Source organism: Etheostoma spectabile, chromosome 3 (genome assembly GCF_008692095.1).
Source record: "Etheostoma spectabile isolate EspeVRDwgs_2016 chromosome 3, UIUC_Espe_1.0, whole genome shotgun sequence".
NCBI lineage: Eukaryota > Metazoa > Chordata > Actinopteri > Perciformes > Percidae > Etheostoma > Etheostoma spectabile.
In genome coordinates, this window is record NC_045735.1 from 16,274,422 (window position 1) to 16,288,505 (window position 14,084).

At 42.0% G+C, this 14,084-nt stretch overlaps 1 protein-coding gene across 2 annotated transcripts in view; it reads left to right on the top strand.

The window, feature by feature from the left end:
* Window positions 1-218: 218 nt before the first annotated feature.
* The window catches only part of gab2 (GRB2-associated binding protein 2), a 51,727-nt gene continuing 37,861 nt past the window's right edge, over window positions 219-14,084 (top strand). Inside the window, exon 1 of one of the 2 annotated variants that reach the window (XM_032504129.1) lies at window positions 219-634. In XM_032504129.1, coding sequence (XP_032360020.1) covers window positions 563-634 — 72 coding nt within the window. In that variant the 5' untranslated portion in view covers window positions 219-562. The remainder of the gene's footprint in view (window positions 635-14,084) is intronic. The other variant, XM_032504121.1, reaches the window with a different exon arrangement.

Genomic DNA, 14,084 nt, shown 5'->3' on the forward strand with positions numbered 1-14,084 from the left:
ATAAATAAAATGTTACGAATCGATAACCCCCCCCCCATTATTTCAACTCGTTTTGGGGTGTTGAAGCTACTTTGTGGCGAGCTGTTGTCCCATCCTGGTTATCCCTGCAGCTAGCCCATCCCTCTCTCTCTCTCTCTCTCTCTCTCTCTCTCTCTCTCTCTCTCTCTCTCTCTTTTCTTTCTTCTCTCTCTGCTCGGTGGGCGTGGTGTGAGTTAGGAAAACAAACTGCAGACACTACGATACTTCCTCGCCCTGCATCAGTTAACTTTCCCCGCGGCTCCTCGTCAGCTGGGCCGTGCGTAATTCTCTCGTTTCTCTTCTCCCCGACTGGAGGGTTTTGGGTGCGCTGGTTGTTGCGCACAGCGCCACCAGGAGCGACTGGCAACATCCTCGACCCGAGCACCTCTACTTTGATTTGAACAAATGGGGGGAGCAGACTGCACCAGGGAGAGCCTCACGCCGACAGCACTGTGAACCAGGCGAGCCTTCAGGAACCTCCAGTCATGTACTAGTGGCACACGGCGGTTGGAGATAAGAAGACGCAGCAGACACTGACACAAACATGAGCGGCGGTGAAATCATCTTCCAAGGCTGGCTCAGGAAGTCACCCCCGGAGAAGAAACTGAGAAGATATGTAAGTGGATTCCACTTTGACTCAGTTTCTCTGTGTTTATGATGTGTTTAACTGGGGACAGGGGGAACCGAGTTTCTATCTGTCAAATTGTTGTCCTTTGTCTTTCGTCCCTGTGCGCGCAGTGAGTGGTGTCAAACTCACAGATATTTGAAGTCCAGTTGTAGCAGGTGCCCCCCCCCCCCCCCTTCTGTCTGGACCCCTCATCTCTTTTTTATGACCTACAGGAGGCACCACGTGTTGTTATTGATTCTGAAATACAGTCCCAATCCATTAGAATTTAGAAATGTAGCCTATTTAAAAAAGAAAAAGCAGTTGCAGGGTTTTCCATATAGACACCCAGTGTGGGACAACATAGATGTCAACCTGTGTGTAATACCCGCCAGCTGTCTATACGTTTGACTAAATAGCTCTCAGACACACACACACACACATACACACACAAACACAAACCACCATTTGGCTTTATCCGATCATGATGAGGTCATGTCTAATCAAGCATGGATGTGACCAGTTTTCATCTCGACTAATATCACAACAATAGTAATAACTGCACAGCACTTGAGTGCCATGATAAGACTTAATAAGCCAAAGCTGCTAGTCTCTTGCTGGTTGCTGGGCAAAAGGGGAATGGCTACAAATCAGATAATAGGATTTATGGAAGCAGATAGAACCATGAGACAATCTCCTATAAATACAGCTGTCCACTGTTTATGTATGGTGTTGCATTACCAGGCCTCTCCGTGTTTCTACGAGCGCACTTTGCCATGATGTCATCTTTCTGTTTCATCTGGAAATCCATCCTTGACTGTCTTCAAATGTAGCCCCCCCCCCCCCCCCCCCCCCCTCCATTGTCCTGTCATTTCCTCATTGTCTTCCACTTAAAGCTGGCTGATGTTTACACAGAGACCACCGTGGTCCGTATGGAACAGCAGCTGCCACGGGACAGAGGGAAAAACTCACTCGGTTCACAGCAGAACTGTATAAACACGGAGAAAGAAAAAGCCCTCACAAGGCATAATTGAGTTTAAAATAATGGCCTTCCTCAGGCAAGAGAGCAGGGAACAGCCTGTCAGCCTCTCTCGCCCTGCTTCTCACCCTGAGCAATAACCGATAAACAACTGCACACACGCACACACACACACACACACACGGACCTTCCTTGTAAAACCAACTTTGCGTGAGCAATAACCTATAAACAACTATATACACACACACACACACACACACACACACACACACACACACACACACACACACGGAGTTTCAGTCAGAAAAAGAGTGTCATGAGATGGAGTGTCCAGGGCAGGCAGACTTGTGTATGTGATAATCTGTCCATCTGAAATTCCTTCCACTTAAAGTCAGGTTGCGGACAATCGAGGCCATTTACTCACCAGTATTGCTGTCATCTGACATAGTTGACGTCCTTATGCAGAGGGATATTTTCAGATGCTACTTTCACATACCCGCAGACATTCCAGCCTGAAGGTGTGTTGTGTTTCTCCAGGAACCTGGTGGCAAGTTTTGATCGGCCAGTATATTGGAATGAGCTGTGGAGGTGTAAGGAATGTATTTGTTTCTGAGCTGTAACACATCAGTTGGTGCTGTCGTGCCTCTTTTTGAAAAGAGTAATTGCAACAAGGAACGTGTTTTATTCCTAAACAGCACTTTTCCTTGTCTTTTATCACCTCTTTGTACAGCAAAGTCCTCCCTAAACCAGATTAGGCCTGAGTTGGTTAATCAGTAGTTAGTTGTTGCTATAATTTGTGGTTGTATTCCAAAAATGTGTGACCTTCCACAGATGGTTTCTAAAAACAAATGTGGCACGCAGCTGATGCATGTTAAATGCAGTGTAGAATCCAGTGCAGGGTTAGGACAGAGAGATTAAAAACCGGTACTACCACCACGCAGGTCTGGCATGCAAATTATATGCAAAGTCAGGGAGTACAACACTTGTGGCAGTTGAAGCCTGGATGCAACCGGGGATTAAAGACAGGAGAAAACTTGTTTATGCTCACCAACAAGGATGACTGGTTAACTATTTGCTAATTGTTTACAATGGCCATTAACTCACTCTTTCTAACAGCTCCCAAACACATGATGAGCATACACATTCTGTGTATCTCCCCCCCCCCCCCCCCCTTCAAACATGTGACAGCGCGGCTGCAGACATGTGTAGTCACTACTCACACACGCTGCATCTCCACAAGGGAAACAGTCGGGCTCAGATGTCTCAGCGCTGCTAAATGAATCACTTGGAGTTTGAAATGTTCTCGGTGGGCTGATCGAGGCTCCAGAGGTGGGCAGTGTTAGAGGGGGGGGGGGGAGTGGCCTGGCTGCTTTTGTTGAACGATGTCCAGGATAAGCAGAAGGAACATGAAAACAACTGACTAATCCAGCACTTACCCAGTGACCTCTTGCAGAGTTCTGTTGAGGTTTCTTTGAGACAATATGCTTCACCGTGTCTGCTACCTTAACCCCAAACAGCCTTTTACAAAAGGCTGACACTTTATTTTCATAGTCACTTAATCTGCCCATTACTCTCTCAATTAATTGATTAGTTGTTTGGTCTATGAATTAAAAAAGAGTTGATCAGAGTTTCCCAAAGCCCAAGACGACGTCCTCAAATGTCTTGTTTGGTCCACATCTCAAAGATATTCAGTTTACTGTCACTGAGGAGAGAAGACACTAGAACATATTTACATTGAAAGGAATCAGGAACGCACATTTTATTTTCATTAATACTAAACCTGATTAATCAATTATCAAAATAGTTGGCGTTTCATTTAATAGTTGACATCTAATCAATAAATTGATTAATCTTTGCAGCTCTTATCTCTTAAATGTAGCTGCTACTTCTTCCTTCACTTGAAATTAACAAAGGGAAGAAGGAAAAGAAAATCTTGTCTTACCTCTTTGTGACGTCCAATGTTGACATATGCAAAGTAATATATCCTCGCGATGAGTCATGAACGTATGAATCGTACTCTGCATGCACAATATGAGTCACACATGCCCCTTGTCATAGTGTAAACAGTTTAGCTCCTGTTCTCAGGTCGGGATCAGGCTGCTGTTGGCGAAACCCTCCCATGTGCCCGTTGTCGTACCTGACATCACAAAACATGTCTGTTCACATGCAGTAAAGCATTGCCACATTCCAGACAGATCATATCGACCTTTCTCTAGCTGCCACTTTCTAAGAGCTTCACCGTCTCGCTCTTGGAGAGGGAACATCCAACATTGAGGAAGAGAGGTTTCTGTTTTTGGGGTGGGGGGGGGGGGGCGGTGAGTGTTCATGCAGGCATGGGCGAGCAGCAGCCGCCTGTGTCCCACCGTCAGCTGCGGGGTCTGCTGTTGTTTTGCAGAGGGGCTTTGGGAAGTCCTTGCCCTCCGAGGTCAGCGGAGGACGCCTCCCAGTTCCTGCTTTGACAGACACCCAGCGCTCACACACACATTTTCCTTGTTCCACTTTATCTGTGGGCCCTCAAATGGGCCTTCCCCCACCAGCTACAACCCTGGGTGGCTTAATGGGACTGCAGTATCAAAAGTCAGATTAGTTCATCATTGTTGGATATGTTCACCCAATGGATCCTTTTGATTGACATAAGCAACCTACCATCATTTACATTGGTGCTTAATCTGTCGATTATTTTTATTTAAGCAGCAAATTCCCTTACTGAGATGAACAATTTCGTTTAGTCTGATTAATTGCACAATATTCCTCAGTATTAGAGCTGCAAAGATTGATTTATTATCGATTAGTTGTCAATTATTAAATTAATTGCTTTAACTAACTATTTTGATAGTTGATTAATCGGTTTGAGTCATTTTTTACATAAAACATCTGATTGCAGGATCTTAAATGTGAATATGTTCTAGTGTCTTCTCTCCTCTGGGACAGTAAGCTGAATATCTTTGAGTTGTGGACAATTTTGGACCCAAAATTAATCGAGAAAATTATCAGCAGATTAATAGACAATCAATATAATCGTTAGTTGCAGTCCTACTTTGTATATGTATCAGAAAGTCCAAAGTGACCTCAAACTGCTTGTTTTGTGCAACCAAAACCCCAAAAGCCGCATATTCTTACATCTAAGAAGCTGGAAACAGGGAATGTTTGGAAGTCTTTCTAAATCTTAACTATTAATCGCTTATCAAAGTTGTTGTTTTTGCTGCAGATCAACTTAGTATTCTTTTTAGCAGTACACTGACCATCTTAAGAAGAAATGAATGCATAAAAGTCACAATTGTTTGTCACAGAATTATACTTTCTCAACTTGTTGACATCCATTCTTCCACATTCATTGTGAAAATCCCAGGGTGGCCTTGTTTGAACCTATGTCATAATATCCTGTCCTTTGCCATGAACACAGTTCAGCCTGTGTGTTTTTTGTCCCAAACTTAATTATTGCACCACTAGCAGATGCCAGACTTCCTTTGGATGGTACCTACAGGAAGTGTTGTGACAGAGGTCCGCTGGCAGGGAAAGAAATTAAATTGGTCTGTGAGTATATAAATGTATTTCCATCTATCAAGACTCTATCAGCTGATCTTAAAATAGTGCCATTCTCAAGGTAATTAGATAGCATTGATTTTTCTCTCTGATTCGGAGCAGCAGTGAGAATGGTTTTATTATCTGCTCAAATCTCAGGAAGAACACTATCACGGGGGTGATAGTTTTATTTAATAGTAGAAAAAGAAAGAAAAGAAAACCACTACCCAAAACAACTTTTGGGATTATTATTTTTTTTTATTTTAGACCCCTCTGGTGATACAGGGATCATAAAAGATTACAGCGCAGGAGACCAGAAACAAATCTGGCATCTTTAAGATGCAGTTTGATAGAATCCTGATTAGGGCGGAGCGATTAATCGGTTTCAAATTGAGATTGCGATTTAAACGAATACAATTAGCTAATTGTGAAGACCGGGATTAATCGAATTGGGAATTATTTAGTTGAATGTCTGGCATTTAACATTTGACTTAACATATTTTATTCCTCTTTTGTACTGTTATTTTTTATTAGATAAACACTGGAATGATAATGTTACTTATCATAGAAATGTCCTATTTTCAGCGTATCTTTCATTTATTTCTTAATAACTTTATGAACATGATCGTAGAAAGGTGCAACATGTACAGTAGCTAAAACTAAAATCGCAAATCGTTATCGCAATATCTGGCAGGAAACTCGCAATTCGATTTTTTTTCCCTAAATCATTCAGCCCTAATTCTGACTATCTCACAGAATGAAATGGCCACTGGTCAAAGATACAGAATATGGTTTGTTTTAATGCCCTCCCGAGTGTGTGGAGTCAAACACCCCTACTAAGTGTACTGTAGTACCGTTGGGTTGATTGTACTGGGTTGGGTTGGTCTGCTTTTTCCTTGAAGTGAAATCTAGTTTTTGCCCTGTTGATTAGATCAGACTGGTGTACCTGCTCTTACATGTGCTGGTAGCGTACATGTCACATGACTGTCATTAGATCGGCCTTCTGAAGCAAATGGGCTTTGCAGTAGTGATGTCAGTTAGTAGAAATGCCTTATGACCTCTCATTCAACAGCATACGAAGACACCAAAGTCAGAATGGCACAAAAAGCTATTTAAGTATCATTAGTAAAAGCAAAACCTGTTTTCATTTCAGGAAAATGAATACCAGTGCTGACATTTGAGGTTTCAGTGTGTGATACTTGCTTTGGCTGTGTAATGTGTGCCATTTACTTTTCTCTTAGCATTTATTTACCCAGGGGCGTTGGACTTAGGTTGACTTAGACCTGTTTAATACCAGCTGCACCTGAGGTGGCGCGCGCCAACGTGACGGCAAAATGACGTAGATCAAAGCAGAAACAGGAAGCCTGAAGGAGCTCGGGGGTAACCTGATCCCAGGACTCTGAGTGACTGCAGGTCTCTCTGGTAAACTCACTGGGTTGAGATGAGTTCTTTTATGGTGAATGAAAGGCTTGATCCCACCAAGTGGCTCATCCAATCAAATCAAAGCAGTGACGTCAATGCTGCTGCTAGTTCTGCCGTTGTTTACCTTTTTCTTCTTCTTCTAGTCCGTAGCAATACCAAAGTCGGGAGCCTTTGCTCATTAGTGCCACCTCTGTTCAGGAGAAAACTGCAACTAGTGCCGCGACCACCACGCAGGAGTAAAAATAGTTATGGCGCTCTCATGACGTCACATTTGCACACGCCAGCTCGGCTGCGGCTACTGTAATGTTTATGTTGACACTTGACGCTCTTTTTGACCGGCGCCTGTTTGAGCAGCTTGAGCATAGATGCACCCTGGTAGATGGTGAGGGACAGAAAACCTGTGTTTTTTTAAAGCTTACAAAGACCTAGAAATACAATTTAAAATCAACACACGTTAATTAGTGAATGCAACTCTTTGGATTACTACCACACTACAACGCTTTTCAAATGCAATTTACATAGGTTGCAATAACCATGAAATTCTTGGAAATGTGAAATATCTTGAATTAGAGAGCTGAATGTGTTATTTCCTCCGCACAGCATATTGATAGATAGTGATATTTATAAATGTGTTGCAGCAGACAGATCTTTAGGTGGTGGCTATTTTCTTCCTGGCAACGCGTCAGTCGTCATTGTGAAATAGAACTTTGATTACACCGGAAAATGGTCCTGCTTTGTCATAACTGGTGTACTATATTTTTGAAGTCTATTCCACATTAGGGTTGTGATGAGCCCCTAAATGTGCCACCATTAGGAAAAGACTATGGAGTCATTTCCTGAAGAAATTATGTATTTCAACAGCCTGCAACAGCTGGAAAATATATATACGCCTACTGTACAATTCTTGAATTTTAGTGTGACAGTCAGAACAACCCAGGAAAGCTGTCAGGGACCAACCTGCTGCACAGACCAAAGATGTTTGACCAGATGATTAAAAGGTGATGACGGTAAACTCCTCAAAATCGGACACTCACAGTAGAATTGCATTTAAATGGCATTAGCATCAGCCAAAGGTTTGATAGTGTGCATCCCCAGGAAATGTGTCTTGCACTTTTCAAAATGGTCCTACTGTTTGAACTTGCTCATATCCCCCAAAGACTTGGTTTCTAAGGGAAGCAGGAGTTGACAGTCATTTTGAGTGAAGGGGGGGGGGGGGGGGGGTATGATGGGTTGTTTTTCTGTTTCATGTGAAACACTTGCCATGCTGCAATAGTTTGTAGGAGTTGAGAATGTGTAAGTGAAGTGCCTTTGGGCTGAGATTGTGGTTAAGGTGGGTGTATTTGTCAAAATGAAAACAGCAACATGCATGCACACATTTCTCTGTACAGCAGTGATGGCTAGTTTTGATTTAGGAAACATTGATACAATGAAAACTTTTTTTTACGAATTATAGGCAATATGATGAAATTGAATTGCATCTCTGCAATAAGAATATATTTGGGATCAGTTGGCTCCCTTTAAGTTCTGTGTACTTCTAGTATCGACATAGTTTAAATTAGAGTTTATTCTTTCTTCGAAGATTCAGACAGTGATGAGTCATTGCAGTTCTTTCTTAGGAAACGAAATTTCCTACAACTAATGCTCGGACAAGAAAAAAAACATGAGTAATGTAGCCTGTGGACAAACACAGTGAGACAACAGAGCAATGTCATCCAGGTTTAGCAGAGACACTGTCCTGTGTGTCCAAGGTTTTAAGGTGACTTAATGCATTGCAGGGGAGGGGGGTGGGGTGAATCACAGGCCCATAATATGTACAGTAGAGGCGTTGAACAGGAGGTAGTCTGGATGTTATAATCGTATCTGTAACTTAAAATGACATTACTAATGAAACTATAGAGCAACTATGGCTCCAGACTTTGGACTTAAACGTGGATGGGCCTTATGTTATTTTCCTCACTCCTAACAGCTGTCCAGGTCAAAACCTCTTCGGCTCGTTAGCTTGTGTTCAAGGTTTCCTCATTCAAAATTCAAATATTGATATTTTCTACTGGTTGTAGTAGGTGTAGGATTGTGTGTGTGCCGGTGTGCTCCGGCAGCTACACAAAATATTTGCAACAGAACAAGGTGCTGAGGTCAGACTTCAGTCTTGTACGTAAATGTTTCTACTCTCAATATTTGTTAAAGTTAAGGTCCCATATTATACTAATTTTTCAGGTTTATAATTGTATTTTGAGGTTGTGACAGAATAGGTTTCCATGGTTTCATTTATAAAAAAAAAACATTTTTGTTGTACTGCACATTGCTGCAGATCCTGTTTTCACCCTGTGTGTTTAGGTCTCTGTTTTAGGTCCAGAGTGAGACATCTCCCTTCTATCCTATCTTTGTTGGGACCTGCACATGCTCAGTAGCTCGGTAAGATCCCATCAGCTAGACAACTCTTTCTCCAGCTTTGGTCAGTCCAGGGCAGGATTAGATGGGAGACTTCTTCTAGACCAGGGCCACTTGTGGAAAACCTGCACAACAGGGACAGGAAGTAGAACAGGGACAGGAAGTAGTTCTTTTGGAGATTCTGGTCAACTAGTGGCTGTTGGAGCAGTGTTTTCCATTGAGAACGAGCTAGCATGCTACGGTTAGCCACCTCGTCTCTAGTGACGTAGAAAGCCGTGCAGATGTTGAACTGCTCACCCGGAGACTGAAGACCGAGGACATTCAGAAACCGGATCTCACTCAGAACACCACGGATGTTTTTTTTCCCAAGTTTGTATACGTGTATACGCACCAGAGACACAAACTAACCCCCCAAATCCCAGACAAAGTGATTTTCTTCATAATGTAGGGGCTTTGAAGGCAAAATATGTGTTAAAGCTTTCTGGATTAAGTATTGCGGTGTTGCAGAAACGTCCCGGCTGACAAATCCTATCCTACAGACTAAAGAAAATGTTGTTATTATTATTTATTATTATTATTAATTTATTTTTTTAATTTTAATATTTTTCAATAAAAATCTGAATAATGATACAAAACGGATCATTCCCTACAATATGGAGAATCGTATCCCAATCACAATATCAGTCAAAATAATCACAGTGAGGTATTTGTTTCTCATAGCGTGCAGGCCTAATCTAAAGCAACCTTGGTCGGAGTTAGAGAGACGCTCCCTCCATACACAGACATAGATGAGCCGCAGCAGATGGCAGAGGCAGGGGAAGTAACACAAAGACTTCTGATTAAAGATAATGCTCCCGGTTAGTCAAACTGTCGGGGCGGGCTCACGCTAAATAAGCCCATCCTTTTGCTGATACGGAGACATGGCGAGTGATTACTCATTTTCCTAATGATGGAAGTGTTCGACTGCAAATTGAGGCCGATTATATCTACTGGGAGCTTTTGAGAGGTTGTTTTTCATAGGATGCGCTGCAGATTTTGCAGATCATTGCTCCCGTGAAGGGAGTGAATGAGCACCATAGGTACCAAATGCAGCATCACTCTTTATCATCATCACACCTGTAGGATGGAGCTTTCCGTCACAGTCATATGAAGACATTGTATGTGGAATCATATTTCTTATAGTCTCATGAAAGCTGAAGCACGTCGGGTTCTACTCTACGTGCACTAAATGGGATTTAAAGCTGATTTCTTGATTTAAAAAGGAGAATATGAACTTGGCAGTTGTACACATGAGGAGTTAAGTGTTCATAGGATGTCTGTCTTGGCGCTCCATGGCTAACCTCCCACCTTCTTTATTAACACACAAGAATTTATGGGCCTGTTTGGGTCTTTTCTGCATGTGTTATGTCTTGCAGCTGCCAGCCTTCCAAGGCCAGTGTTTTGACTGTTGGGAAACCTGAGCAGTTTGATTTAAATTGCAACGGTGCTTGAATGCATCCGCTGGACTCAAACGGCTGTAGTTATATACTCTCAGCATTTCTGTTTAACGTCTTTTCATGTTTACTTCTCCGGAACGGGACAGAGTTGTGTCCGACCCGGGAGCATCTGGATCTCTTCACCACTCGAGACAGATAATGGAGCTGGAGTTGCGGAAAATGCAAAATGGCCACTCATTGTTGGTGCACTGTTGGACTCTTGTTTTGTTTGTGGTGTGATTTTGTTGGAAACGCTCCCGAAACGTGTTATAAACATTGTCCGGGACAGCTGTCTGCTTAACATCTCGCTCCGAGCCAAGATGGAGAGCCCTGTGTAAACTGTTAGATGTCCAAGGATCTTCCCCATGCTCTCTCCTGTCCATATGTGGTTTATTTAAGATCACTGTTACATAAACCACTGTCGCATAGGTAAATGCAGATACACGCCACCTGTCAAGCACAAAAAAGCAGACCAAAAAATAGGTTTGGAAGACTATCCAGCTCTTACATGACTTCATCTTCTGCTTTTCAAAAGTTTTTATGGAGCTTTGGAAAGCGACTAGAGCCGTAACAATTCCAAATGTTGCCGTATGATAAATATTTTCAGAAATCATTGCGTTTACCAGTATAATAGTCTCTTGTCAGTCAAATTCATTTATATTGATTTATTTCCATTTCAAACAAATTAAAGTAACTGAATTCCAGGATGTGTCCTTTTGCTTCTGCCACTGTCATGTGACCCAGATCATGTAGGAACACAGGAACGCAGCCTATGAAGTAACGTTGTTTTTTTTCTTAAATTAACATAAAATTGACAATAGAACATCAATAATAAACAAAGCATCGATCATTAACAAACAGGTTACCGTTTATTAATTTAACAAAAAATAGTCTTCACTCACAAATAGAGATGGGCCGGTACCATTTTTTGGTTCCTGATACCGATTCTGTTACTTAAAATTTGGCCAATACAGAGTACTGATCTGATACCAGTGTGTCATATATTTTATTATGTATGTGTAACTGTAGGCTACCTTGAGTCTGTTGGTCCGGCACTTGGGAAGGAGCAGCCTTCCACTGAACCGGCTCCTCTGGGTGCTGATGACGGTGTGAAGCCACCCGCTGCACACCGTCATCAGCACCCAGAGGAGCCGGTTCAGTGGAAGGCTGCTCCTTCCCAAGTGCCGGACCAACAGACTCAAGGACTCCTTTGTCCCTCATGCCATCAGACTCTTCAACTCCTCACTAGGGGGGAGGAGGAAATAGGGCAGAGAGGACAATACATACATACATACATACATGCACACCTGGACTTAAATTCACACCTGGTCACTTTATAATAATTTTTTAACACTGGACTAAACACTGACACTTTAATAATAATTTATGGTCTTTTCTTTGTTTATTTGACAAATGTTCTTATTGTTATTATTTTTATTGGTATTTTGTTGATTTTGTTGTCTTTATACTGTCTTTTTATCTATTTTTTATTTCTTTGTTCTTGCTAAAAACTGCTGCTGGAACTTTCAATTTCCTGCGGGAGTCATCCCAAAGGATCAATAAAGAGAAGTCTAAGTCTAAGTCTAAGTCTATCCCTGTATGGATGGGATATGATGGCTCAGGTTAAAGTCTTTGTGAAACATGAACAAACACAAACAATGAACACAGTAGAACTTTTCTTTCTTTCTTCACTTATAACAGAAAAAGAACATAAATAAATGAACTACTTTAACATGGATTTTCTTTAGGGCTTTATTACGTGGTATCGGATCGGTGCGTGAGCTCCAGTACTTCCCGATACTGATACCAGCTTTTTAGGCAATATCTGAGGTGATACCGATACTGGTTTCGGTATCGGAACATCTCTATTGGCAAAACCATCTGGCATCACTGCTTCTGTACTTGTTTTTTTTTTTTCTAACTTCTAACTTCATCCCCACTTGTCATTTTTGTTATGAACGTTTAAGTGCAAACAACTAACAAAAACTACCATATCTTTAGCTCAACAGTCCAATAAATAATCACTTATATAATTACAATTTGCCATATTCAAACAAAATCAACAATTACCATCAACAGCCATACCCCTTACCGCTAATGTAAAAATAACTGTGATTATTATTATGTAATATTATGTAATAACTGGTACAGGCCTAACAACAATGCACCTTTGAGATGTGTTGTTGTGCTGTGTGAATGGCCCGGCGAACTGGATTGCTTTCAGAAACTCCCATCTGTTCCTGGAATGTGTGCTGACGTCATGTGTGACCCGCTATCGATTAGGAGCACACAATCAGGGCCCCGTCGTCATCGTCTGCTGCAGCCCGTCCTGCTTTGTCCCCTCTCACTACATTAACCAGAATCACAAGTGTTCAGGCATTCGCTCATACAGCCATGGCCATTATAGCAGCCCCACCTCTTTAATTCACACACGTTATCCTCGCTGCTGCTCTGCTGTTGAGGGGCGTTTTCTGGAAAGATGAATTTCTAATTCTCAAACATTCCTTAGTCAGGCCTCAGCAGGGACAACAGCTGAAGTCACTGATGTGCTAAATATTAGTCTTTTGTTCTTCTGTAGCTAGGGCTGGGTTCGGAACTTGATACTTTTTAGGCACCGACCGAATTGCCTGTAAAGTATTGAGTTTTGAAAAATGCCTCATCATTCAATATCGAATAGCAATCCCTAAGGAGTACATTTTATCTGCACGCAGCATGCTTCTACCAGGATCTAAAAATGCCTGTGATTGGCTGTCTAACATTACACGTCATAGAGACAAGCAGTGAAAACCATAGACCGTCAATATATAAGCAGTCTATGGTAAACACAGAGACGGGCTCATGTTGTGGGGTAGCTGGGGATCAATAAACAGAATAAATGAATCTGTCCTTTTTTGCCAGGAGGACCATAGAATAGAGGTGTGATGAATGCATCACAGGGCGTTCTTGGAGGAGGGCTTTGTTCTGCTGTCCTAACATAGAAGCGGTAACCATCCAGGATGAGTGACATGGAACGCTGCATCATGCTAAAATATGAGCAGTTGGTTGTCTCCCAGAATCATTCATAATAAAGCGTAACCTTTCAAAACAAGGTTACAGGTAGGGCTGTCATGATTAAAGAAAGTCTCACTGGACTGAACACTCGCATGATTTAGTCGACTAATCCATTAGTTGATTTAATCGACTGATTTGTAATTTGTGTTTCTTTCAGTCTGGTTTTTACCATTGATGTGCTGATACGTTTCTTCAATGTAAGCCATTCAGCACAAAAAAGGATGCAGAAACTGACCGAGGTTAAGAGATCTCAGTCCATTAAGACCAAACGGCGGAGGAGTCGAGCAATCGACAAAGAGAGGACAGCCCTAGTCACAAGGCGAGGCATCAAACTAATACTGATACCAAAACTATCCTTTTCTCCCCCATCTCTCACTTGAAGAATATGAAGATGTTTTTCTACGAAACCCTTTTTACAAAGAAGCCAAACTTATGACTGTTCAAATGTTCACAATTGTCAATTAACACAAGAACTTCACCTAAATGAAAATACAAAATCAAATATCTATAGAGCTTCCAGATATGTTGACATGCTCATACTGAACTTGGGCTGCTGGGAGTCCTTATCGGCTGAAATTAGATACTAAAGATCCCCCCCCTAATTGTCTCCATGCAGTGGGACCTG